Source organism: Stegostoma tigrinum, unplaced genomic scaffold (genome assembly GCF_030684315.1).
Source record: "Stegostoma tigrinum isolate sSteTig4 unplaced genomic scaffold, sSteTig4.hap1 scaffold_124, whole genome shotgun sequence".
NCBI lineage: Eukaryota > Metazoa > Chordata > Chondrichthyes > Orectolobiformes > Stegostomatidae > Stegostoma > Stegostoma tigrinum.
The window spans coordinates 286,671-314,064 of record NW_026728073.1 but is presented as its reverse complement, the minus strand read 5'-3'; the positions used below and the strand labels follow the sequence as shown (position 1 = coordinate 314,064).

Here is a 27,394-nt window from a genome sequence, read left to right as displayed (position 1 = left end):
GTGAAGGTTTCCAGAAACAGATCGTTTTCAAGGACAATGCCAAGAGGAAAAGTGATGCACAGGCAAAGTGCATGTAAGAATTTAACCAAGGATTAACACCATTGAAGAACTGGTATTTGTGCCAATGCACCAAACCTGCAGATGAAAATGCAGTGTCCAGTTTGATTGCAAACAGCAACAACCACCAGTTAGTAACATGATCAATGGAAATATCTGAATGCCTGTTCTTGTGATCTCAAGCATTTACCTGCGTCGAGTGAAATCCACCACCATAGTTCTGTTGCATCGTTGGCCACCTCGCAATCGGTGTTGCATAGTCAATATCATTCCTTGACAATGCTTGAAGCAAGGCATAAGCAGTGGTTTCCACAGTCATCGCAGAAGCCTATGCTGCTTCAAGTGGATACGGATTCTCGTCCTCCAACAATGGAGGCTTTCCAGGAACCAACATCAGAATCTGTCATTTGAGAAAGGGATTAGCTGAGAATAAAGTTTACATCATATAGATTTTTGTTTGCATTTCACCAACATAACAATGGTTTTCTGGTCAAGATCCACCATTGTCTCACCACTGATGTCAATAACATGCTCCATACTTCCCGCTCAGTGATGGGTCCTTTTCTTTGGGAAAAATAGGCACCTTCGAATGCAAATGAATCAAGATGAGCTTTAGTTTCTCATCAGGCTACATGGCAGTTATTACAAGATGTTACGAACAAAAGGTGAAGAGGCAGATGAAACCATTCAGAGCATCAGTCTGGATGATCTTCTTGCCCTCATCCTGAGGAGGCATCACAGATCTTAACTTACACGCAATTCAAGTTATTTCACGCAATGACAAGACTGAATGTTCTGGATACTGCAAATGCCATGGCACCTGGCAGCATCCCACAAACTGTATTGGAACAATGTGCCCCAAGGTCAGCACACCAACAGTAAATGTTTTCCAGTACATTTTTAAACACTTGCGACACTCACATTTCAGAGAAAGATGACCTATCATGTAATAGTCAGACAAATTGTGCTGACCAATTATGGCCTCAATGTATTCTCAATCATCAGCAAAGTAATGCAACATCTGGATGACAGTGCTGTCAAACAGCTGCACACTAAGGTTCAGTTTCCTTTTTGTCAGGCTCACACTTCTCGTAACCTCATTCAGGATTTACCACAAATACGATCAGAGATCCTGAGCTTGAAAAGGAAGGAAACTGCAATCTGTCATTTCCACCAAGCCAACTTCTGATTGAATGTGGTGTTAAGCAGAGGAATAGAAAATTGAGTCAGGGGCATTCACTGGATACCTGCACTGGCTGAAGTCATGTCTTCATTTGAACCAAAGTGGAGACATGAATGTTCATTGAATATTGTCCAGGTGTCCAGCAGAATTCATGACTTTTCCAACAGTGAAATCAACGATGAGAAAATACAGTGAGACTTGCACAACGATCAGGCTTGGCCTGATAAACGATAAGTAACATTTGCACCACACAAGTGCTAAGCAGCAATCAGCTCCAACAAGAGAGAATATGACCACATCACAAAATTCCATGTCCTTACCTGAACATCATCCTTACATTTTTGTTTTAAATGTACAAGTGCTATCCAAGCCATGCAAAGCTATGCGCCAGGTGTTGGAAATGAGGTGAGAAAAATTCACTGCTTCTCTTTGACTGTCACAGAATCCGTGAGCTTAAGGATTTAATTAAGTCTATCCAAGAGAGTTTCTTGACACAGTATATGGATAGAAGATGGGCCATGCTGGACTTTGTCCTGGTCAGGTAACTGGTGAGAAGTGTGGGAAAGCATTTTGGAAATAGTGATCACAACTCCTTCAATTTTAAGATTGCTATGAAGAAGGATAAGTCAGGACCTTGGGGGAGAGTAAATTATATCAATTTTAGGTAGGAGCTGGGGAGTGTTAATTGGGGGGAGCTGTCACATTTGCCATATGGGAATTGTTTAAAGGCCTGCTTAGGAGTTTAGGATCAGGAAGGAGGAAGGACAACGATGGCGAGGTAAAGACCCTTGGATAATTGGGGAGTTTGTGAAGTGAGTCAAAAGGGACAAAAACAGAAATATGTCAGGTTTAGGAAACTAAAATCGAACAGGGCCGACATTAGAAAAAGCAGAAAAAGAAAGGGTGATGAAATGACCTTGGCAAGGAGGGTTGAAGGAAATCCCAAGGCATTCTGTGCATACATCAAAAACAAGGGGATAAATAGTGAGAAAGTAGGATCATTCAGGATAAAGGAGGGAACTTGTGTACGGAAGCAGAGGATATGGGCAAGATCCGAAATGAGTACTGTGCATCACTATTCACTCAGGCGAAGGGTGTGGAGGATAGTGGGATTTGTGTGGAGCATGCTCATACGATAACAGCATTTTGAGATCAAGAAAGAGCATTAAGGTGGATAAGTCCTCAGGACCCAATGGTATCTACTCAAGGATGATGAGCGAGGTGAGAGAGGAGATTGTCGGGGCATTCAGCAATATCTTTGTATCCTTGGTAACCACTGGAGATGTACTGAGGACGAGCAAGTTGCTAAATGTTCTTCTTCTGTTCAAGAAGGTAAATCGGGTCAATCCAGGAAACTATAGACTAGAGAGTCTCTCATCGTTCATTGGGAAGCTATTGGACAGAATTCTTAGGGATTGTATTTATCTGTATTTGGAACAGCATGGCCCAATTAGGGACAGTCAGCATGGCTTTGTGCAGGGCAGGTCATGTCTTACTAAATTGATTGAATTTTTTGAGGAGGTAACTAATGTGATCATTGAAGATAGAGTGGTGGATATTGTTGACATGGATGTTAGCAAGGCTTAAAACAAGGCGCTTCACCGTAGGATCATCCAGAAGATTAAGATCCATGGGGTCCGTGGTCACTTAGCTGCTTGGATTCACAACTGGCTTGCCCAGAGAAGGCAGAGGGTGGTGGTGGAAACGTGCTTTTTAGGCTGCAGATCCAGGACTATTGTGTTCTGCAGGGATCTGTACTGGGACCTCTGCTGTTGTGGTATATATATAAAATGACTGAGGTGACAAGATAGATGGATGGGTTAGTAAGTTTTTAGACGATAGAATGATTGGTAGAGTGGTAGTTAGGGTAGAAAGTCATAAAAGGATACAGAAGGATACAGATCCGTTGCAGAAATGGCAAGTGAATTTTAATCCATTAAGTGTGAAGTGCTCCACTTTGGGAAATTAAATGTTAAGGAAAAATATACAGTTAATGACAGGACCCTGAGCAGCATTTGTGTACACAGGGATCTCGGGATTCAGTTCATAGCTCCCCGAAAGGGGCCACACAAGTTGATAGAGTGGCAAAGAAGACGCATGGCATGCTTGCCTTTATTAGTTCGGGAATCGAGCACAAGAATCAGGATGTCATGTTCCAGCTTTAGAACACTTTGGTTCGGCCTTAAGTATTGCACTCTTAAGAATTGTATCCAATTCTGGTCGTCATGTTACAGGAAGGACGTGGAGGTTTTGAATACGGTGCAATAGAGGTTGCCTGGATTTGAGGGCTTGAGCTAGAAAGGAGAGGCTGGAAAGACTCAGGCTGTTTTCTCTGCAGTGGCAGAGGTTGAGGGAAGACTTGATAGAGGTTTACAAATTTATGACATGCATAGACAGATTCTGACTGTAACCCTTCTCCCAGATTTGAAATGTCTAAAACTGGGGGCATGTATTTAACGTGAGAGCAGGAAAGTTCAAACGAGATGTCAGAGACAATTCTTATATACAGAGAGTGGTAGGAGTCTGAAAAGCACTGCCGGGGTGGCTGTGGAAGCAGATACAATAGGGCCGTTTAAGACACTTTTATATACGTACATGAATATACAAGGAATGTAGGGATATGAATCAAGGACATTCAGAAGGCTTTAGCTAAATTTGGCATCATGTTTGGCACAACATTGCATGCCAAAGGGCCTGTTCCTCTGCTGAAGTGTTCTTGGATCTATGTTAATCAATGTGACTGGAACCGGAGATCAGAGACAATAGATTCTACAGCAAGTAGACTTCTCAACATCTGTCCACTGCCGATAAACTCCAAATCCGGGTGTCAATGAAATACTCTTCACTCAGCTGAACGAGTGCGACTCCGACAACACTATCGATAAATGACAGAAATGCAGTCAAATCATCCCATTGCTGATCCCCCTTCTTATGTAAGGATATAGGAAAACAAGTCAGCCATTCAACCCTTCAAACACTTTCTACCATCCAATGAGGTTATAACTTAATTGTGGCCTACCTCCATATTGCCTCTGGTCCATATCCCTCAATACTGTTTTTCCTTTCGGTCGAACTGGAAATTTACAATTAACAATGGATCTAGAATGAACTGTTGTTTGAGATGGGGAGTTACAATGAGACAATGCACCAATTCATCAAACTCCTTCCACAGTACCTGATAATTGTGTGAACCCTACCACCCAAAAATATTTAAACAGCAGCTCCAGAATCTGCATGTTCCCTGTCAAAATCAGCAGAATCCTGATCTGGAACTGTATGACTGTTACTTCATTTCCACTGAGTAAAAGCAATTCATCTCCTGTCCTCAGTATTTCATTAATATATTCATACCACGTGCATTGCAGCTATTCAACAGGCCAATTCTCCACAACCTTCTCAACAGCAATTCTGGATGGATAGCAAATGCAGCCCAAGAAAGCAACATCAATGACATGCTCGTGAATTTTAAAAATTATCATGACAATATTTGCGGATTATAACAAATCTCAGACTTCATGACGTCTCAAATCCATTCTCACCCTCTCCCCACTGCTTGGATGTGCATTCATGATTGTGATTTACAAAGAACAGCAACTAATTTGAAACAATTCACTTGCAAAAATAGAACAGAAATCTAGTTTTGTGCAAAACCGATGCAAAACAGATAGTAGCGGATAGCGAAGGGGACTGTTGGAGAATGCAGAATATAGACAGATTGGAGAGTTAGGTGGAGAAATGGCAGATGGAGTTCAATCCGGGCAAATGCGAGGTGATGCATTTTGGAAGATCCAATTCAAGAGCGAACTGTACGGGAAATGGAAAAGCCCTGGGGAAAATTGATGCACAGAGAGAACTGGGTGTTCAGGTCCATTGCACCCAGACGGGGGCAACGCAGGTCAATAGAGTGGTCAAGAAGGCATGCGGCATGCTTTCATTCATCAGACGGGGTATCAAGTATAAGAGTTGGCATGTCATGTTGCAGTTTTATAGGACTTTGATTCACATTTGGAATACGGCGTACAGTTCTGGTCGCCACATTACCAATAGGACGTGAAAACTTTGGAGATGGTGCAGAGGAGGTTCACCAGGATGTTACCTGGTATGGAGGGCACTAGCTATGAACAGAGGTTGAGTAGATTGGGATTATTTACATGAGAAACACGGAGGTTGAAGGGGGGGACCTGATTGATGTCGACAAAATCATGAGAGGTATAGGCAGGGTGGATAGCAAGAAGCTTTCCATCTCAGAGTGGGGGGATTACTAGACGTCACAATTTCAAGGTGAGAGGGGAAAAGTTTAAGGTATATGAGTGGAAAGTTCTTTATGCAGAGAGTCGTGGGTGCCTGAAACGCGTTGTCAACGCAGGCGTTCGAGGCGGGCACAATATCGTCATTTAAGATGTATCTGGACAGAAACATGAATGGGCAGGGAGCAAAGGGAACAGATCCTTGGAAAACAGGCGACAGGTTTACATAAAGGATCTGGAACGGCGCATGCTTGGAGGGCCAAAGGGCCTGTTCCTGTGCTGTAATTTTCTTTGTTCTTTTCCTCTTTGAAACACTTTGAAGGCTGGCTATCAGCTAGACAACAGCAGCGAAACCTGGGATTCGTCATTAGAAACATGAAGGAGTTTCCAACATCAATTGGAGAGAGAGCGTACTTGAAGATTCAAGTCACTATTTCATCTACAACTTTCCACTCACACCGGTAAAATGCCCTTTCAGAACTACAGTGCACGTTAGTCCAGAACCTGCTGCACTCAAGCCACTTCCATTTTTCCACTTCCTGAACTCCAATTTGATCCCTTCATTTCCTGGTTTGTTTGCTTTTATGTTTTTCTAGTCTTGAAGATTTCTACAGTACAAATTTACAGTTGCCCTATTTTAGAAGGATATTTTTAAGCAAGAGTGGGCACAGAAGAAATTTACCAGATTGTTGCTGAGCATGGAAGGTTTCAGTGATAAAGGAAGGTTGGGTCAGCTGGAACTGTTTTCACTGGAGCAAAGGGGATAAAAGGTGACCTGATCGAGGTTTATAAATAGGACAAGGCTGAATGGATATGGGCCACGAAGAGGCAGTTGGGACTAGTTTAGTTTGGGATTATGTTGGACCTAAGGGCCCATTTCCACGCTGTACGACTATGGCTCTATAAAATAGGCTGACAAGGTCAAGTAACACATAGCGTACCAAAACGAGCAAAAAAAAAGCACAGCATCCCCTTCAAATTACATCTCACCACAGGACAAGTTAAGGCCAGGCTACTACATAGAACAAACATCAACACTGCATCTCAAACCTCCACTGGAATTGAATAGTTTTGCATTTATCTTGATAAGTGAAACCACATTCTGTTCTCCAACCCTCTGGTACTTCCCTTGTGAGAGGAATTGAAAAACTGGTCAGGGCCACTGAGATTTTCTTTGAGGTAACAAGGTGTACAGCTGGACGAAAACAGCCGGCCAAGCAGCATCAGAGCAACAGGAAGGCTGACGTTTCAGGCCTAGACACTTCTTCAGAAATGGAGGAGGGAGAGGGGGTTCTGAAATAAATAGGGAGAGAGCGGGAGGCGGATAGAAGTTGGATAAAGGAAAAGATAGGTGGACAGGAGACAGGCAGGTCAAAGAAGCATGGATGGAGTGCAGGTGGGAAGTTAGGGAGCAGACAGGGCAGTCCAGAGAGGACGAACAGGTCAAGGGGGCGGGAAGAGGCTAGTAGGTAGGAGGTGGGGGTGGGGCTTGAGGTGGCAGGATGGAATAGGTGGGTTGGTTTTGGGTTGCGGGAGCAGGAGGGCAGATTTTGAAGCTTGTGAAGTCCACATTGATACCACTGAGCTGCAGGGTTCCCAAGCGGAATATGAGGTGCTGCTCCTGCAATCTTCTGGTGGCACTGCAGGAGACCCAGGATGGACATATAATCTGAGGATTGGGAGGGAGAGTTGAAACGGTTCGCAACTGGTAGGTGCAGTTCTTTCGTGCATTAGTGACTTGCAAAGGTCCCGAAGCCTCCGCTTGGTTTCCCCGATGTAGAGGCGGCTACAATGGGAACAGCGAATACAGTATATCACATTAGCAGATGTGCAGGTGAACATCTGCTTGATGTGGAAATTTCTTCTTGGCGCCTGGGATGGGGGTGAGGGGGGAGGTATCGAGACAGGTGAAGCACTTCCTGCAGTTGCAGGGAAAAGTGCCGCGTGTACGGGGTGCTGGAGGGGAGTGTGGAGCGCATAAGGGAGTCACCTAAGGGTGGCGAGGGAAAAAATGTCTTCGGTGGTAGGGTCAGAGTGCAGATGGCAGAAGTGTCGGCGATGATGCATTGAATCCGAAGGTTGGTGGGGTGGTACGTGAGGGCGAGGAGGACTCTGTTTTGGTTGTTGTTACGGGGAGCGGGTGTGAGGGGTGAGTTGTGGGAAATGTGGGTGACCCGGTCGAGGGTGTTTTCGACCACTGCGGGGGGGTGGGGGGTAGTTGCGGTCCTTGAAAACTAAAACTTCTCTTTCAAATCCTCCCACCTCCTACAGGCAAAGTGGGTGGCCAGGGTATCCACATGGGCCCAAGCTATGCCTGCCTCTTTGCAGGTTACATGAAACGATCCCTCTTCCGTACCTACACTGGCCCTAAACCCCATCTCTTCCTCCGTTACATTGATGACCGTATCGGCGCCACTAATGTGGTATGCTGCAAAATGTGCTATGTGGTAATCCTTTTACCATGTATATTTCGTAATCAAACAACAAACTAAAGGAAGACAACAAAATGTGGGGCTGGATGAACACAGCAGGCCCAGCAGCATCTCAGGAGCACAAAAGCTGACGTTTCGGGCCTAGACCCTTCATCAGAGAGGGGGATGGGGAGAGGGTTCTGGAATACATAGGGAGAGAGGGGGAGGCGGACCGAAGATGGAGAGAAAATAATATAGGTGGAGAGGAGAGTATAGGTGGGGAGGTAGGGAGGTGATAGGTCAGTCCAGGGAAGACGGACAGGTCAAGGAGGTGGGATGAGGTTCAGAGGCAGAAAATGGAGGTGCGGCTTGAGGTGGGAGGAAGGGATGGGTGAGAGGAAGAACAGGTTAGGGAGGCAGAGACAGGCTGGGCTGGTTGTGTGATGCAGTGGGGGGAGGGGACGAACTGGGCTGGTTTTGGGATGCGGTGGGGGAAGGGGAGATTTTGAAGCTGGTGAAGTCCACATTGATACCATTGGGCTTCAGGGCTCCCAAGCGGAATACGAGTTGCTGTTCCTGCAACCTTCGGGTTTTATCATTGTGGCATTGCAGGAGCCCAAGGATGGACATGTCGTCTGAGGAACGGGAGGAGGAGTTAAAATGGTTCGCGACTGGGAGTTGCAGTTGTTTATTGTGAACCGAGCGGAGGTGTTCTGCAAAGCGGTCCCCAAGCCTCCCCTTGGTTTCCCCAATGTAGAGGAAGCCACACAGGGTACAATGGATACAGTATACCAACTGCACCTCCCAGTCGCGAACCAATTTAACTCCCCCTCCCATTCTTTAGATGACATGTCCATCATGGGCCTCCTGCAGTGCCACAATAATGCCACCCCAAGGTTGTAGTAACAGCAACTCATATTCCGCTTGGGAACCCTGCAGCCCAATGGAATCAACGTGGACTTCACCAGCTTCAAAATCTCCTCTTCCCCCACCGCATCCCAAAACCAGCCCAGCTCATCCCCTCCCCCCACTGCAACCCAAAACCAGTCCAGCCGGTCTCCGCTTCCCTAGCCTGTTCTTCCTCTCACCCATCCCTTCCTCCTACCTCAAGCCGCACCTCCATTTCCTCCCTCCTACCTCATCCCGCCTCCTTGACCTGTCCGTCTTCCCTGGACTGACCTATCCCCTCCCTACCTCCCCACTTATACTCTCCTCTCCACCTATCTTCTTTTCTCTCCATCTTCGGTCCGCCTCCCCCTCTCCCCCTATTCATTCCCGAACCCTCTCCCCATCCCCCTCTCTGATGAAGGGTCTACACCTGAAACGTCAGTTTTTGTGCTCCCGAGATGCTGCTCGGCCTGCTGTGTTCATCCAGCTTCACACTTTATTATCTTGTATTCTCCAGCATCTGCAGTTCCCATTATCTCCTGGGGGTTACCACTGACTAGAAACTCAACTAGGCTTGGCACACAAATAGATTGGCTACAAGAGCACATCAGAGGCGAGGAATACTGTGGTGAATAATTTACCTCTTGACTCCCTAAAGCCTGTGCATCGTCGACAAGACACAAGTCAGGAATATGATGGAATACACCCTTCTCGCCTGGACAGGTGCAGCTCCAACATTCAAGAAACTTGACACCTTCCAGGACAAAGCGGCATGCTTGATTGGTCCCATATCCTTTCCCACGACTACTGACACTCAGTAGCAGCACTCTGTACTATCTACAAGATGCACTGCAGAAATTCACCAAAGACTCTCAGACAGCACCTTCCAAATCCACTACCAATTCCATCTAGGACAAGCACAGCAAATACATGGGAACACCACCACATGCCTGTTCCCCTCCGAGCCACTCAGCATCCTGACTTGGAAATATATCACTGTTTTTTTTCCACTGTTGCAAGGTCAAAAGCCTGGAATTCCCTCCCTAACAGCATTGTGGGTGAACCTACAGCATGCGGATTGCAGTGGTTCAAGAAGGCAGCTCACCACCACCTTCCCAAGGGCAACCAGGGACGGGCAATAATGCTGACCCAGATAGTGATGGCCCACGTCCCACAACTGAATAAAAATAAACATAAGAACACACACACAGTAACATGACAACGACTAGAAAATCTGTTTTTTTTTGTTTGCTTTCATGATACTTATTGTGGGAATAAATCCCAGCCAGATTAGCAAGAAGAATGTCCATGATTACATGTGGGATTTTTTGCATCGAGCTGAGGGTTAATGTTTCATCTTAATTACAATACCTCAAGCAGTGTAGCACTCTATATGTCATCCCCTGCTGTGGGATTTGAACCCCTGAACTACCAGGCAATATATCTCATAAATTTCACTTCTGAGGGTAGGAGATAATAACTTGCAGAAACTATCCTGATGTATCAATGGATTTCCCCTTAGACACAGAACCTTTTCATCATGTTTGTGCAGAAATGACCAAGTTTCTGCATTCAAAGGACAAGCAACAGCTAACACTGCTGGACAGACTCAGAGAGAGAGAGAGAGAGAGAGAGAGAGAGAGAGAGAGAGAGAGAGAGAGCACCAAAAGATGAAAGCGCCATGTGAAGAAATTTCAGTGAGAAATGCAAAAACGTTCCAAATGAAAATTCAAACACAGAAAGCACAATTGCAGTCTTATACTGAATGCTGAATTTCATGGAAGTGATGGACATTAGGCGAAGAAAAAAAACAACACTGAACGGTTTGTGTCTTGTATTTTATAGCTGTACTAGCATGATAGATTTTCATACAGCTCCTGGTCCATTATTAATTGGTGGGTTTTCAGTGATGGTAGCTACACCCATATTTAAAGCCCACCTCTAGCTGCCCGCAGTGAATTGTATTGAATTATTTATTGTCACTTGCAGTGAATAATACGGTAAGATACAGTGAAAAGCTCCAACTGTTTCCGCAATACAGTGCCATTATGGATGGTCTGAGAATAAAAAGAGTAAAAAGAAAGTTTTTGTTCCACTGCCTCCAGGGTGACTCTGAGCCGGCTCACCAAAGACATCTGCACTGCCAGCCCTCTTGCGCCGTCTTGCACCATCTGTGCCAGGTCCACCAACATAGGTGTCGCCACTCTTCAGGAGCCTTGCCACGGGGCTCATATCACTGTCACCAAGTCCCGTGCTCAACACATAATCGCCCCACATACGGGAATTCCCGATTGCAATCCGTCGCCACCTTGCCAATAACCAGGGGTCCCTGCTCCAGGCCTGCAATCAGCGGTGCCTGCCCGCACTGCCACCTTGATGATGCCAGGAGTTCCCACTCTAGGCCCACCACATCCAGGAGTCCCTGGCTCTGCTGGCGACCACCTCGCCAAGAGCCTCGCTCTGGCTGCCTTCACCCAAGGTGTTGTCTTGCCGGTGCCGCCATCTTGAAGCGTGCACAGCAGCTGCTGGCCCCACGTGAGGACGTCCCTGATGCCATTGCCATGGTTTCTGACTGCCAGGAAGCAGCTGCCAGTCTTCACGTGGCCCGTGCTCACTGCAACGTCAATCCGGGTGACTCACACGCCAAAAAGATAATCCAGGAAAAAAAAGCAGAAATAAAAAGAATAAAAAGTGAAAGAAAACAGATGGGAGTGGGTGAGCCCCAGGCAAGAGCCCAGACACAACCCTGCTACTCCCTCCTACAAGCAGTGCAGTGGTTTCAGGCACTTGAAGAGTTTGAGTAACAGACTGAGGTCCAGTTCCTGTTCCTATCTCAGCCAGAGATAACAAGGTGTAGAGTTGAATGAACACAGCAGGCCAAGCAGCATCATAGGAGCAGGGAAGCTGACGTTTTGGGCCTCGGCCCCTCTTCAGAAATTTCTGAAGAAGGGCCTAGGCCCGAAACATCAGGTCTCCTGCTCCTATGATGCTGCTTGGCCTGCAGTGTTCATCCAGCTCTACACCTTGTGATCTCAGATTCTCCACCATCTGCAGTTCCTACTGCTTATGTCAACCATCTTGTGTGGAAATGTTGTTCACTGCAGAAAATACAACAAATGCAGACTAGCGTGGTGGCTTGCCTGACAGATATCAGGATGCCATTTAGGAGTTTGCGACAAACCAAAAGCTTTTGTCGTCATTTCCTGATGCCAGTCTGTTGTTTCCAGCATGCACTGAGAGACCACTTACTTACTGATTTTCAATCATGAAGGAGCCACGGGTTTCCATGAAAGACACTTGGAACATTGAAGGCAATGCCAGGGGCTCATGTCTTTGGAGTGTTCTGCCAGTCATGTCTAAAATAGACCAGCAGGTGAAGCAAAGTGATAATGGGAACTGCAGATGTTGGAGAATCCAAGATAATAAAGTGTGAAGCTGGATGAACACAGCGGGCCCAGCAGCATCTCAGGAGCACAAAAGCTGACGCTTGGGCCTAGACCCTTCATCAGAGAGGGGGATGGGGTGAGGGTTCTGGAATAAATAGGGAGAGAGGGGGTGGCACACCGAAGATGGAGAGAAAAGAAAATAAGTGGAGAGGAGAGTATAGGTGGGGAGGTAGGGAGGGGATAGGTCAGTCCAGGGAAGACAGACAGGTCAAGGAAGTGGGATGAGGTAAGTAGGTAGGAGATGGAGGTGTGGCTTGGGGTGGGAGGAAGGGATGGGTGTGGTGCAGTCGGTGGAGGGGACGAACTGGGCCCAGTTCGTCCCCTCCCCCCACTGCACCACACAACCAGCCCAGCTCTTCCCCTTCACCCACTGCATCCCAAAAGTTTAGGGAGGCAGAGACGGGCTGGACTGGTTTTGGGATGCAGTGGGTGGAGGGGAAGAGCTGGGCTGGTTGTGTCGTGCAGTGGGGGGAGGGGACGAACTGAACTGGTTTTGGGATGCGGTGGGGAACTAAAAAAAAATTATGCAGGTTTTAATCAAACAGAGACACAAAAAAGGAGTGGGTTGGAGGTGACGTTGGTGGTAGGAAAGAGCGCAGAGGGGCAAAATCAAATGATGTTACAAAGGGGGAATTGGGCAGGTCTGACTCTACATTGCGGATAAGTGATTGGAAGCTCATCTCAGAGTCACATATGACACCACCGAGTGCGCAAACAGGCTCCAGCCTCTGACAGACGCCAGGAAAAGGAATCTGTGGCCAGGAAGCGTAGTTTGTTTTGGGTTTGAAGATAATGGTTTGCAATACAGAATAGAATCACGACAAAAGGGAGATGAAAAATCGAGCACAATATCGGATTCCTCATATAACGAAAATATAATAACAATGACGGGATTGCAAGCTTTCAGGATCTCTGCCATATATTCATTAAGTGGTAATAGAAAACAATGTTGCATTGTTTGGATACAAGTGCATTTTTACAGTAGAAACATTAGAAAAAAAATTATACTGCAATATAGACAGATTAGAGAGAAGTTAAAAATAGTCTTCTGAACTTAAGTTGATGAAAGCTCCGTTAAGCCGATGGTTATGGATCTGTGCCGTTCTTTGCATTAAATCTGTCAGTGCTGGAATTTCACAGAATCTCAAACAGGGCTTTGGGTCAGCTTGGATTGAGGTGCAGTCCAAGACAAATTTACAGCTATTATCACAATTCTCCAGCACAAAATAGCCACGAAACATTTGGAAGCAAACAAGACCCCATTTTCTGTTGTCAAAATTGGTTCTGCACCAACAGAATATACAGATGCAAAGACGGCATTCTGAAAAGATTCAACACTGACCAGTGGGCCGTCTAAAAACTGGATTGAGGCCATTGGCTATTGTGTGTGAACAGTCCTTCCACCTCTCAGGAAGAAACTTGTGAAAACGGCAAAGGAAATGAGAATGCTTCTTGGCCTGTAGCAATGTAGAACCAATGAGATAAAGGAGAAAAATTGGGTTTCTGATATACAGCGGAAGGGGCAGTATGGTGACTCAGTGGTTAGGCCTCAAGTGCCAGAGACCCAGGTTCGCAGATGAGTGTCTGTGTGCAGTTTGCACGTTCTCCCTCTGTCTGTGTAGGTTTCCTCCAGGTGCTTTGGTTTTCTCCACAGTTCAAACAAGTGCAGGTTAGGTGGATTGGCCATGCTAAATTGTCCATAGTGCCCAGGGATGCGCAAGCTGGGTGGGTTAACCATGGGAAATGCAGGGTTACGGTGATAGGGGATTGGGTCTGGGTGGGATACTCTTTGGAAGGTCAGTGTGAGCTCAATGGGTCGCATGGTCTGCTTCTATTCTGTGGGGATTCTACGAACTGAATTATCAGTGAGGAGGACCTGATCTTCAAACTTTACATGAGATAAATCAAAACATCTTCCAGCCACACTCTGATAAATGAGCACATATCAGAAATCAGCATTTAGCATACAAGAGCAGCTACAGCTAAATGCATTGTTACTGTTGATTACTGGCTTCAGATATGTAGAAGTAGTACATCCAACAGATTTTCATGTAGGCAGTGTGGTATTCTGCAAAGCTGCATTTGGTCAGTTGTTGAGGACACTACTTCTACAACCTCCTCTTAAACAAGCAGATCTCTGATCTCCTACAACTCAGGCCTTGTGTGCAAGCCTTACTCCTTTGACCCATTGCTGGTCAAGCATTTAGCCATTTCCAACCTGAGGTTTGGAATTCATTCCAGAGACCTCTTTATCCCTGTCTCCTCCTATAAGATACTTCTCAAACACTTTCTTTCACTCAGTATGGCTCCCTGTTTGATTCTGCTCCTCTGACATGCCTTGGGGCTTGGTAGCTGTGGCAAAGGCACTATACAAATGCAACTTTGATTACAGATGACAAGTGAATGTGAAGTGTACAGAATCTGTTAGTTCGTGCCAGTTTTAGCAGCTCTGCTGATAGGTTCCTAAAGATTAGCCCTTAGGATCATCCAGACACTTGACTGCATTTACTTAATCCTGGAAAGCATCATTTTGGTCCACTTATCAATAACATTCACACTCGGAGAGAAACAAAAAATGTTGCCAAACCAGAAGTTTGTTGATTTAACAAAACAGAAATAAATCAAGAGTTAAAGAAAAATCTGCTCTCATAAAGACAGATCAGAATATCTGTTTATTTGACAATCATCCAGGACTCTAAGGGCAGAGATCTTCACCTCGTCATTGAGCTAGCTAGGAAAACACATTGCATTGAACGGAACTAATTACAATGGGAAACAAAAACACTTGTCAATAGAAGGGTGACAACTGATAGTCAGCATGTGACATTGCTGTGTTGCTGTTGCCAGGTCTATTTAAGTCACCGTAAACCTTTAGGCTCCTTGTGTCTTAGAAACAGCAGCAGCTTTCCTGAATAAAATACTATATCAAAGTCATTAGATTTCTGACAGCCTGGAACAGTAGCAAGGCCAGATTTGAAACAATAGCTGGTTGAAAGTAGGCCACATAAGAATCTATGCATGAGGTTTTTCTGTACTTGGGATGAAAATCTAATGTCTCATTTAGTTAAAGAACAAAGCAAAACAAAGGTCATTTTTAAAAATTTAAAAATGCAATCAAAGTTCAACAATGAAGAGAAGGAACACTTGCACTCAAACAGGGAAGTTGGTGCTTAATCGTACAAATTGATTGCTTTGGTTTTGTGTGAATTATAATGGCACTTTTACTTCACACTTAATTTTCAACCTTTTGACTGAGGCGGTCAGTCATACACAGCAAAGTTGAGTTGTGTGTGCACATGCTCCGTTTTATCTGTCCAGAAAATAAGAACAGAAGGCCATTCAGTCCTTGAACTTCTTCCACTGTTCAATTACATCATGACTGTTCTCTGATTTAACTCCAAAAGCTCAACTTGCTTCAATAAGACTCTTATAAAATCTCAATCACCTTCCAAACTGGTGATCACTACTATTTAGATAAACAAGGAGAACTGACTCATGGGAGCACCACCTTAAAATCACTCACTATACGCACTTGGAACTATATCGCTGCTGAGTCAGATCCTTCAAACTCCCTCCCTGACAACACTGTGATGTCCTACACCACATCAAAAGCAGACGTTCAAGAAGGCAGTTCATGAACTTTTTCTCAAGCGCAGATAGGGATGAACAATAAATATGCATTCCAAACTCAAACAGACAAAAAGGATTGATCTCCCACCTCGATAGGTTTTGAGGGGAAGAGCTTTCCAATGCTTTCAGCAACCTTTGTTCAAGAAGTACGTCTGGAACAGCCTAGCTCTGATTTCAAGGTTACACGCTCCTTGAGCTGCAATAGGATGAAACTGACATTGAGGGTCCTGAGCTCGCTGGGCCTGACATCAGTGAGTTCCAGCTGGTTTCAGAGCTCCATGTGTAGAAATTGCATTGTAAATGCATGTTTTGCAATGAGTTCGGAAACCACCCCATCTATCAGCATCACTGAGAGCACTTTCACTGCACAAACTGCCAGCAATTCAGCAAGGCAGCCCCTTTCGCAAGTTCAATAAACAATGATCAGCAAATGTCGACTTTGTCACCAACATCCCATGAGTTATTTTTTTACAAAAACACATTGCAAAACATTGAAATTTCTTTTACCAAGATAAAGATCTTTTACCGCATGACTGTCAACCGGAATTGCCACTGAACATATTCTTGGACTATAATCACACAAGATGTCCAAGTACTCGACTGTTTTCCTCTATTTCCAAAATTTGTTTAATTAAGAAATTGAAGTATTCAAAGAAACACCATTTTCAACGTCCCTGGATTTTTCTCTCACAATCTTCAATCCTCAAGGGATTCCAGAGAAATCCGAGAAGGTTGGAAATCCTACTCTAAGCCATGTTGATTACAGTTCAGCCACATGAAGACCCACAGCAGAAATTTGCAATCCTGAGTAGACATCATCCTCAAATGCAGGGATAGCTGATGATGGTGACTAACAATGGTGGGCTTACAATGGAAGTTAGACAAGTACATGAATAAAAAAGGAGCAGAAGGACGTGCTGATAAAGTGAAGATGAGGAAGGTATGAGGACTCATACGAAGTATAAATAGCAGCTTACCCTAGTTGAGCAGAATGGCCTGTTTCTGTGCTGTAAATTCAACATAATTCTACACAGGAGTCAGGAAATATATCCTGTACGATCAAACATTGAGAAGGCCATGATGAGACTGAGCTGGCAAAAACCAATTCTATCATACTCCCATATTAAAAAAACCTGAAGAGTTCTGAGGAATGGTCACTGGACCCGAAACATTAACTCTGTTTTTCCCTTTGCAGATGCTGCCAGACCTGCTGAGCTTTTCCAACATCTTTGTTTTTGTTCTATTATACCCTTTCTGGATAGAAACACAAAAAAATAGGAATAGGAGTAGGCCATTCAGCCCTTTGAGCCAGCTCTGCCATTATGATCGTGCTGGTCATCCAACTCAAGTACCCTGTTCCCTCTTTTAACTATACTGTCTCATCCCTTTCACTGCAGGAACTATGCTTGTCTCCTTCTTGAAAATATTCAATGTATTGGCCCCAGCTGATTTCTTTGGCAGTGAATTCCACAGGCTCACCACTCTCTGCGTGAAGCAATCTCTCCTCATCTCAGTCCTAAATGGCCTACCCATATCTTTACATTATCATTCCTGGTTCTGAACTCCCCACTCCTCAGAAATATCCTTTCTTGGGTTTACTCTGCCTATTCCAGTTAGAATTTTACAGGTGTTTCGGACGCACCCCTCCCCCCCCCACCCCCAATCTGCTGAACAGCACTGAATACAGTTCTAATTGATCTTGACTCTCTTCATACAACAATCCTGCCATCCCAGGAATCAGTCAATTTCAACCTCAACATTGGATTGAATATTTCATGGTATTATTTCAAGAAATTCAGTAGCAGTGCCCAAGTTTGAATACAGTGTAGGTCAATATTTTTCTCTCAGCTTTGCTTAACAATTCCAGATTATCAGAGGGTATTTGGGATGTTTTTGTCTGCACAATGATATTGGGGCTACAAGAGTTCAAGTGTGGGGCAGGCTGCAAAAACTTGGCTCAATTCCCAAATTTAGAAGATTAGGGAGTTTACAAATTGATCTGCTTAAAATGATTTGATGAGGTATATGAAGAGAAACTAATTTTTTCTGGTCATACAGTCTGAAATAAGGGAATATAATGTTAAACTTAGAGCTAGGCTGTTCAGGCTGATGTCAGAAAGCATTTCTTCACCCACTGCAGAGTTGAATCCTGAAATTGGGACCTCACCCCCACCAACTCAAACCCCCTCAAAAAGCTGTTAAATGTGAGGATCAACTGAAAATCTCAAATCTGAGTTTATTTATTTAGGTAAGGGTAGTAAGGAATACAGAATCAAGTTAGGAAATCTATTTTTTTTAAATTCATTCACGGGACCTGGGAATCTCTGGCTACATTAACATTGATTGTTCATCGATAATCACCTTTGACTACCAGCGAAGGTAGTGAGAAGCATTTTTTGAATCACTGCATGTTCTGAAATGTAGAAACACCACATGAAAGGAATTTCCAGGATTTTGCCCCAGTTGACAGTGAAGGAATAATGATAAATATTTCTGAGTCAGGATCATGTGTGACTCGGAGGGGAACCTGCAGGTGGTGGTGATCCTATGTATCTACTGGCCCAATCCTTCGAGCTGGGAGAGGTCGCAGATTTGGAAGGTACTGTCAAAGGAGCTATAGAGAGTATTTCACTGCTTTTTCCACATGGTAGCTGTCACTGTCCATCCTGTGGTTGGAGGGCATGACTGTTGAAGTTGGTGGATGGGGTATCAATCAAGTGGGTTGTTTTAGCTGGGCTGGAGTCACACTGCTCAAGTATTGTCGGGGTTATACTAATCAAGACAGTGGCCCCAGTTTGCTGTTAGCTGTTTGGATGTGCTGGGAAAGCAGGGCTTAGAGCTGATTTGTTTCTGGGCTGACCTTAGCTCTGTCTATCACTGAATGGCATGCAAGTAGTCCCATGTTGTGGCTTCATCAGGTTGACACCTCATTTTTAGCTATGTCTGGCATTGCTTCTAGCATGTCCTCCTGCCCTTTTCACGGAAGAAGGGTTGTTGCCCTAGTTTGATGGTAAGGGTAGAGTGGGGGATATGTCTGGATGTGATTATGTAAGAGTAAAATTCCGCTGCTGTTGATGCCCCTTCTGAATGCCCAATCTTGAGCTGATGCCCCTTCTGAATGCCCAGTCTTAAGCTGATGCCCTTTTGGAATGCCCAGTCTTGAGCTGCTAGATGTGTTTGAAGCCTGTCCCATCTACCATGGTGTTAGTGCCACATGACAAAATGGAGGGTACACTCAAAGCCAAAACAAGACTTTGTCTCCGCAAAGACTGTGCAGTGGTCTCTCTCACCAATACAATCAGGGACAGACACCTCTTGGTGAGAACAAGATCAAATAGATTTTTCCCTCTTGTTGGTTCTTTCAGCACCTGCCGCAGATCCAGTCAAGCAGGCTCATCCTTTCAGACTTGACCAATTCGATCAGTCGGGTACTTAATGAAACAGTCCAGAGCAGAGTTAGTAGTGAAGTCCCTCACCCAGAGAGCCCTGTGTGCCTTCAACACCCTCAATGCCACCTCCAAGTGATGTTCAACATGGAGCAGCTGTGGAGAAAGGGTGAGGAGTGGTTGTCGGGAGTAATCAGTGGGATGTTTCCTTGCTCATGTTTGATTTGACGCCATCAGACTTCATATGGGCTCGAATCAAAACCAGGGACTCGCAGGGTAATTGCTTCTTGGCTGTAGTTTCTGTGCTACCATCTCTGTCAGGTCTGTCCTGTTGGACCGGGCACACCCAGGGTGGTAATGGTGGTGTCTGGGTTATTGTCTGTCCGCTATGACTCAGTGAGCATGAGAATGACAGGTTGTTGATTGCCTCGTTTGTGGAACAGCTCTCCCTATTTTGGTGCAGATGTTAATAAGGAAGGCTTTGCAGCGTCGGGGGGGTTAGGTTTACCATTGGTTTGACGCTGACCAGTCAATCTACTTTAGTCCCTTTGTATGGGCTTTGTAGTAGTTTGACTGGCTTGCCGAGCCATTTCAGGGGGCAGTCAAGAGTGAACCATATTGCAATGGGTCTGGAGTCACATGTAAGCCAGTCCAGGTAAAGACAGCAGATGTCGTATCCTAAAGGACACTGGCAAACCAGCTGAATTTTCATGACAATTAGCAATAATTTGATTGCTGCCATTAGTCTCTTTTTTATCTCCAGATTTTATTGAATTAAAATTTCACCATCTGCTGCCTTGGGATTTAAGGCCAATCAACCTTAATCTAACTGCATAATAGCACCAGCTTTAGAATGATGTGTCTTCTAGATATGATATGGTCTGAGTGCTGTCCTATATGTTAGCTCACATAACATATACCACAAAGACTGGGTACTCCTTGAGACAGATGTCTTCAAGCTCATTAACAACACTAACTATTTACACTGCTATAGCATCTCGTACTCATAGTCTGGTTTCAGTGCTTATTGATGTTACTACAAATTACATGCACGTAGCTGACTGAACATGCCAGACTGACCTAATTGTCTGAGAGCTTGACTGAAGGTGAGGTGGGTATCTTTCTGCAAGAGTGTTACACATGATGTCAAGTAACTGTTTTAAAGGTACACTGCCTGTCTGCGCTGGAATCTCTGTAATAACAAACAGAAAAGCTGATTGGCCTACACCAGTTCATATGTCAGACAAGGAAAGGCAGCAAGTTAGCCATGATTTGAGGTTTTTTAGTCAATATGCATCTAGCAGTGCAGTGTAGGCACAGCCATTATACAAAAGCAGTGTTGCACTCCAGTATCCCACAAAGTCTTGAACAGGCTGGTAGAGCTTATAGGCACCACTGCAAAGTATTTAATTTCCATCAGATGGTGTCCTTTCAAGTGCAAGAATTTGTTTGCAGACCATCAGTCAAACCTGGTTGTTAAAATTATCCCCATTACTACAAAACACCAATTCTGCAACACTCTTTAAAAGAACTGCTGAGGTGGGAGATCAGCATTTATTCATAGTGATAATGGGAACTGCAGATGCTGGAGAATCCAAGATAATAAAATGTGAGGCTGGATGAACACAGCAGGCCAAGCAGCATCTCAGGAGCACAAAAGCTGACGTTTCGGGCCTAGACCCTTCATCAGAGAGCATTTATTCATACATCTGTTTAAGGTCACGAGTGAGCCGAGTCGAAAAACAGCAGGCTCCAAGGTTGGGTACACATGTTTCTTCCCAAATCTGTCCTCCCCGCTACGTCTGCAAAACTATAATTATTCTTGGCATTTAAAAGCCGGAAGAAAAGAGTGGTGTTTAGAAAGGTGGGGGGACGGGGGGGAGAAAGAGGGAGAGCTGCACATCTGATTTGTCATGAAAGGAGAAGCTTCAATTTGTAATTAGATTCAGTGACAGCAGTCGCAAATATGACCATTCTTATCAACAACTCCTCAAGTCAATTAGCTGTAGAGAGCTCTTTTCCAATCGAGTGCTGGGGAGAAAGAGTGATAAAAAGCTGCTTCATTAAAAAAAAGACAGAATTTTAATAGCCTGCCAGAGAAGAGTGGACTCACCTCTTAAAGGAACAATGGCAAACATGGACAGATGATTTTTTTTCAGGCAACTTTAGTTCGTGGGAGTTGTCATGTATTAGAGTGTCATCCCAAACCCTGCAGTAGGTACATTTTTGTTTATTTAAAAATATAATGCTGCTTTATTTGAAATGAAATGTCTGTGTGGATTTCCTCCAGGTGCTCCAATTTCCTTCCACAAGATGTGCAGGTTAGGTGGACTGGCTATTCTACGTTGCCCATAGTGTCCAGGGGTGTGTGGGCTAGCCATGGGAAATGCAGGGTTATAGGGATAGGATGAATTGGGTGGGATGCTCTTTGGAAAGTCGGTGCAGATTCACTCGGCAGAATCTTGTAGGGATTCTATGATTCTAGGAAATTCCAACAAAAGTGAAGTTGTGGTTGATCTGAAGTCAAGGACAATGATGTTGTTGTCAGCAAATATGGCTGCAAGAGAAGTCACCCTTTAAAATGAAATAGCCTTTCTGCCAGCATGAAGCTTATTTCTGAATAGAACAATTAAAACTAATAGCAAACTTGCATAAGTGTTGCTTAAGAATGTATTTCTTCAGGAGGGAAGTTTCAAATTGACAGCGTACTTGGCAACATTTCCCAGAAATTATTATGTTTTCTATATGCCAGGATGTCTCAGCTGAGAAAAGGAAAGGCTTTCCAGACCTTGCATCTTGTACCAATATCAAGCACTCCTAGGTCAGGTAGAATATGGGTTGATAGTAGGGAATTGGTTCCATACTGAAAATGTATGACATTATCCATCACATGAACTATTGTTTTAGAGATTCTAAGACTGCCAATGCCATGCCAAGTAATTCCAAATCAGAATTACAGCAGCAATGGTTTACTTTATGTGGACCAATGAATAATCTAATTGCATATATTTGGTGGTTTTCACCACTGTTCTTTTTCAACTAGCATCCTATCCTCCCCATCTGAAATAAGCATCAACCAAATGCACCAAAATGGACCACATCAGCTGAATAGTTAGTTTCTATGCTGTAAAAATCTATGTAAATGTTAAATCACTCCATTCCCGATTTGTGGGATCTTTCTGTGCATGGGTAGCCACCAGCTTTGTCTACGAATTGTCATTGTACTGTAAGATGATCTACTGTAAGAGTTACTTTGAAAGATTTCTGAGGGCTAGGCATGTTTTTTTTTCCTTCGAAACCGGCTGGCTCTATGGAAGACATTGGAACATGTTCATTGGCTTCCATCATTGTAAAAGATTTCTGACTTCCCGTTGCTCACTGAGGACAACTAGTGGCAGAAACTCAGTGCTGCAGCTGTAGCGCAGCACTCCATGTGATCTTTCCCAAAATGATCTGAAATGTTGAGGCGACAGGTTCTGAGGTAGGAATGATATTCACAAAGTTCTGACCATGTTCTATCAACTGTGTGCCTATTCTAACAGTTTCCTGTTCTCACAGGCCACCCAACAACTCACAACTTCCCCCAATGACCCCGCACCCATACATGCCTCACAGAGGGGATGCAAGATGTTTTAGGCCTCAAAATGGGTCACAGTGGCAAGATGTTTAAGGAGCACTGGCTCATTGGATCCTAACTCAGTTCCCAGTGTGTACACCAGCCACAGACTCCAGTTTTAGACAAATGTGGCTATCTGTTTGACATCACTATTAATATGGCACAGTGGCTCAGTGGTTCGCACTGCTGCCTCACAGCGCCAGGGACCCAGTTCAATTCTAACCTCTGGCAAATGTCTGTGTGGAGTTTGCACATTCTGCCCTTTGTCTGCGTGGGCTTCCTCTAGGTGCCCCAGCTTCCTCCCACAGTCCAAAGATGTGCAGGTCGGGTGGATTGGCCATGGTAAATTACGACCGTAAGACCATAAGACATAGGAGTGGAAGTAAGGCCATTCGACCCATCAAGTCCACTCCACCATTTAAATCATGGCTGATGGGCATTTCAACTCCACTTCCCTGCACTTTCCCCGTAGCCCTTGATTCCTTCTGAGATCAAGAATTTGTTGATCTCTGCCTTGAAGGCATCCAAGGTCCCGCCTCCACTGCACTCCGTGGCAATGAATTCCACAAGCCCACCACTCTCTGGCTGAAGAAATGTCGTCTCATTTCAGTTTTAAATTTACCCCCTCTAATTTTAAGGCTGTGCCCACCGGTCCTAGTCTCCCCACCTAACGGAAACAACTTCCTAGCGTCCACCCCTTCTAAACCACACATTATCTTCTAAGTTTCTATCAGATCTCCCCCCAAACTTCTAAACTGTAATGAGCACAATCCCAGGATCCTTAGCCGTTCACCATATGTTAAACCTACCATTCCAGGGATGATCCGTGTGAATCTCCGCTGGACACGCTCCAGGGCTAGTATGTCCTTCCTGAGGTGTGGGGGCCAAATTGTCTGTCGTGTCCAGAGATGAGCAGGCTTCGTAAATGCTGGGTTACAGGGATAAGGCAGGTGCGATACTCTGCAAAGAGTTGGTGCTGACCTGATGGGCTGAATAGCCTCTATCAGTACTGCAGGGATTCTGTGGTATCAATTACAAAACTTACACTTCTAAGGGGTTAAGTACAGTAGCTATCTTGAGTTGGACAAGGGACTGAAATTTTGTGCCTTTCTATTTTCAAGGAACTGCCAGAAGACCAGCCCCATTTTACCTCAGTACCAATCACAGACATTAATGCTTTGCTCTGACGTGTTGAAAGAACAAATCAAGTCCTGCTCGGCCCTCTGCAAGTATAGGCAGAATGGTTTTGATCCAGATAGGGAGACCCAGAAACAGTCCAGGGTTCGTTGTTTTGACCATACAGTGGTCTATTCTTTTCTTTAGGTTTTGTCAAATTTTGATGTAACTGGGTGCCTTGCTAAGCCATCCCAGAGAGCAGGCACCCATCGCTGTGGGTATCAAGTCACAAGCAGGGGGCAAGTGACCAGCTAAGAATAGCAGTTAAAGGGTACTAGTGAACCAAATGAGTTTTCACAACATTCAACGTGGTTGCCACTAATTCCATTTCAGTTACTGCCATGGCAGGCTTTGAACCAACGACCTCAGTACATCGCCCTCGTCCTCGGGACTCCTCAGACAGTAAGACTGTCTTCGCCTTGCCGCCTCCCCATTTTCTCAGCACTTCTGTATGATGATGCTTGGCATAAAGGATCCCATGGCTGCTGTTGTCAAGTTTTTCCTGGTATCCTTGCTATTACTGGGATCTTGCTGTGTGCAGCCCTGTCAACCTACATTTCCTCCATCACAACCGCACCTACACTTCAGAAGTGTCTCTTAGGTTGTAACACATCCCAAAATAATGAAATATGCCAAATAAATGCAAGAATTGTCATTTTTTCATCTTTTTGTATAAGGCTAAAACCATGATAAAAGTAAAAGTAGAGGCAAGCTCAAATTAACTTAAATACAAAAGGTTCTGACTACTAGAAGCCACATTGATGCATTGATTAAAATGAATGGCTAGGTCATCAAGCAATAAGGTGAAACACACAAGAATCATGGAGCCAATTAAATTTGTGTTGCATGTGTGACAGGGTCACGGGATCATAACACACTCCTTTACAATGGGCACATATTTCACAGAATGTTACCCGATCAAAATAAGTCAATTTTTTCTCAGATTGATGCTGCATATAATTAACACAATGGTTTCCATCTGGAAGTGTTTTAACACATGAACATTCTATTTTAATATGGGATGGGAGACAAGAACTTCAATAAAGCCAGTCCATACTGGATGTAAATGCTGTTAAATACAACAAGAATAACTTGTTAATAAAATGTGAGACTGGATGAACACAGCAGGCCCAGCAGCATCTCAGGAACACAAAAGCTGATGTTTCGGGCCTAGACCCTCCTGAGATGCTGTTGGGCCTGCTGTGTTCATCCAGCCTCACATTTTATTATCTTGGATTCTCCAGCATCTGCAGTTCCCATTATCACTCAAGAATAACTTGTTAATATGTAGTGTTTTTAGAGTCCCAAGTTGCTTCACGAGAAGTCATTGGGTAATTTTTTACATTGAGCTACATCGTGATATATTAGGACAAGTGACCAAAAGGTGAGCACTTTAAGTGAGCAGAAACAGATAGTGGAGATTCAGAGAGAGGTTTGTGAGGGAATTACAATGGTAAGGCAGTAGGAACCTGAAGCTAAAACTGCTGGAACAGTGAAGACAAAGCAAAGTTAAGTACATTTAAGACGTCATTGGACAAGCATATGGAATAGTGTAGGTTAGATGGGCTTCAGATTGGTCTGGCTGGTCGGCACAACATCAAGGGCCGAAGGGCCTCTACTGTGCTGTAATGTTCTATGTTATATTCTATGAAATTAAGGATGTGGAAGAAGCCAGATTTGAAGGAATGAAAGAATCGCAGAGAGTTTTAGATTTGGAGGGATTGACCAAGATAAGGAGGAATGGGGCCAAGGAGGGCCTTGGACTGTGTAGCCAAAGACCCGAGTAATATTCTGGGCACCTGGATTCATATTCTGCCGTGACAGACGGTGGAATTTGAATGTAATTTAAAAATCTGGAATTAAGAGTCTAAACAATGACCACGAATCCATCGTTGACTGTCGGAAAAAGCCGTCTGCTTTCCTTACCTGGTCTGGCCTACACGTGACTTCAGACCCACAGCAACATGGTTGACTCTTAACTGGCCTCTGGGCAAATAGGGAAGGGCAATAAATACTGGCTTAACCAGCAACGCCCCCACCCTGTGAATGAATAAATAAAAATTTTGTTTCCCGAATCCTTCAGTTCTCTGATCTTTGTTTTTGTTTCCTTCACTGCTTCATAGGAGGCACAGAGCGACCAGTTCACAAATTACAAAGTCTTTGGCTTATCGGTTAAAAGCAACAGCTTACAACAAGTGTTGAGCGAAACAACTGGCTTTCTTTTAGTTCCAAGTATTATTTACTGCAGAGACAAAGAGAGACTCTACCTTCCATTTCTGAGGCCTGAAGGCTTCCACGGTATCATTCACACCCACAAGCTGTTCACTTTCCCAGGAACCAGAGAGCTGTCGTCAGGCTGATGACCTGTAGCATCCACAACTAGTCACAATTCCACAAACCAATCAGCAACCACAGCATGTACTGCATGATACGGCCCAGTCCATAAGCAGCAGGAGGCTGACTTGGGTTTTCAACTTGTGAAAGAAATAGAAAACTGGGAAAGCTAAAGACAATTTCATTGCATTGAAGAAGGAGTGAATTAGCTGAGAGAATGTGTTTTGAACTTTAATTTCAAAAAGAGGCAAATTATTCCACAGCTAAGTCCATGTCATGGACAGAACATTACAGGTTCAATATCTGCCTCAGTTTCGAATACCTTCCACCCAAAGGTACCAACTTGAGGCAAAACATTTTGCTGAGGGGAATCAACAGATCTCCCATTGCTTCCTGGTATGTGCGGTGATTAAAGCACTCTATTGGGTAGACAGGGGAAAATGAAATAATTGAATAGGCTAATGGCCTTACTAGAAGGCAACAGGATAGAAATCATGCTTCAGTGATATGAAGCTCCAGACAGACCACATCTCAAGAGGAGTTTTGGACACCATGTCTTAGAAAGGATATTCTAACCTTGTAAATGTAGGTTTATCAGAATAATACTTCTAAAAACCTACAAGGGCGAAATAATGAAGAGAGATTACACAAACAAGGGCTGTACCTGCTATAATTCAAAAATATTAAGGCATAAATTGATTGAAGATTTTCAAATAATAAGGGGAAAAGTCGTAAAAAGATGTTTCTGCTCATTTGAAAGTCTATGGCGGCGAGCGTCTTCAAAAAATTTGAGTCAGGCCTTTCAGGAATAATTGTTTTATACAAAGGGTGGCTGCATTTAGACCTTACTTCACAATTGTCAATTTTTTTTAAAAAATGATTGATTTATTTTTGTTAGCTGAGGGTATCAAAGAACATAGAGCAAAGGTGGCAAGACAGAGTTGGGTCACATATTGGCTATGATCTCACAAAGTGGCAGAACAGGCTTGAGAGACTAAATGGCCTCTTCCTGTTCCAATG

At 44.3% G+C, this 27,394-nt stretch overlaps 1 protein-coding gene across 13 annotated transcripts in view; it reads right to left on the bottom strand.

The window, feature by feature from the left end:
* LOC132207693 (utrophin-like) overlaps positions 1-27,394 on the bottom strand; it is a 425,643-nt gene that overhangs the window by 265,367 nt on the left and 132,882 nt on the right. For 4 of the 13 annotated variants that reach the window (XM_059643598.1, XM_059643601.1, XM_059643600.1 and 1 more), the window contains exon 2: positions 248-457. The exons of 8 other annotated variants lie outside the window; for them this stretch is intronic. In XM_059643598.1, the coding sequence (XP_059499581.1) occupies positions 248-376 (129 nt within the window). In that variant the 5' untranslated portion in view covers positions 377-457. Of the gene's footprint in view, positions 1-247; positions 458-27,394 lie in introns of those variants that run through there. One more of the 13 variants, XM_059643593.1, reaches the window with a different exon arrangement.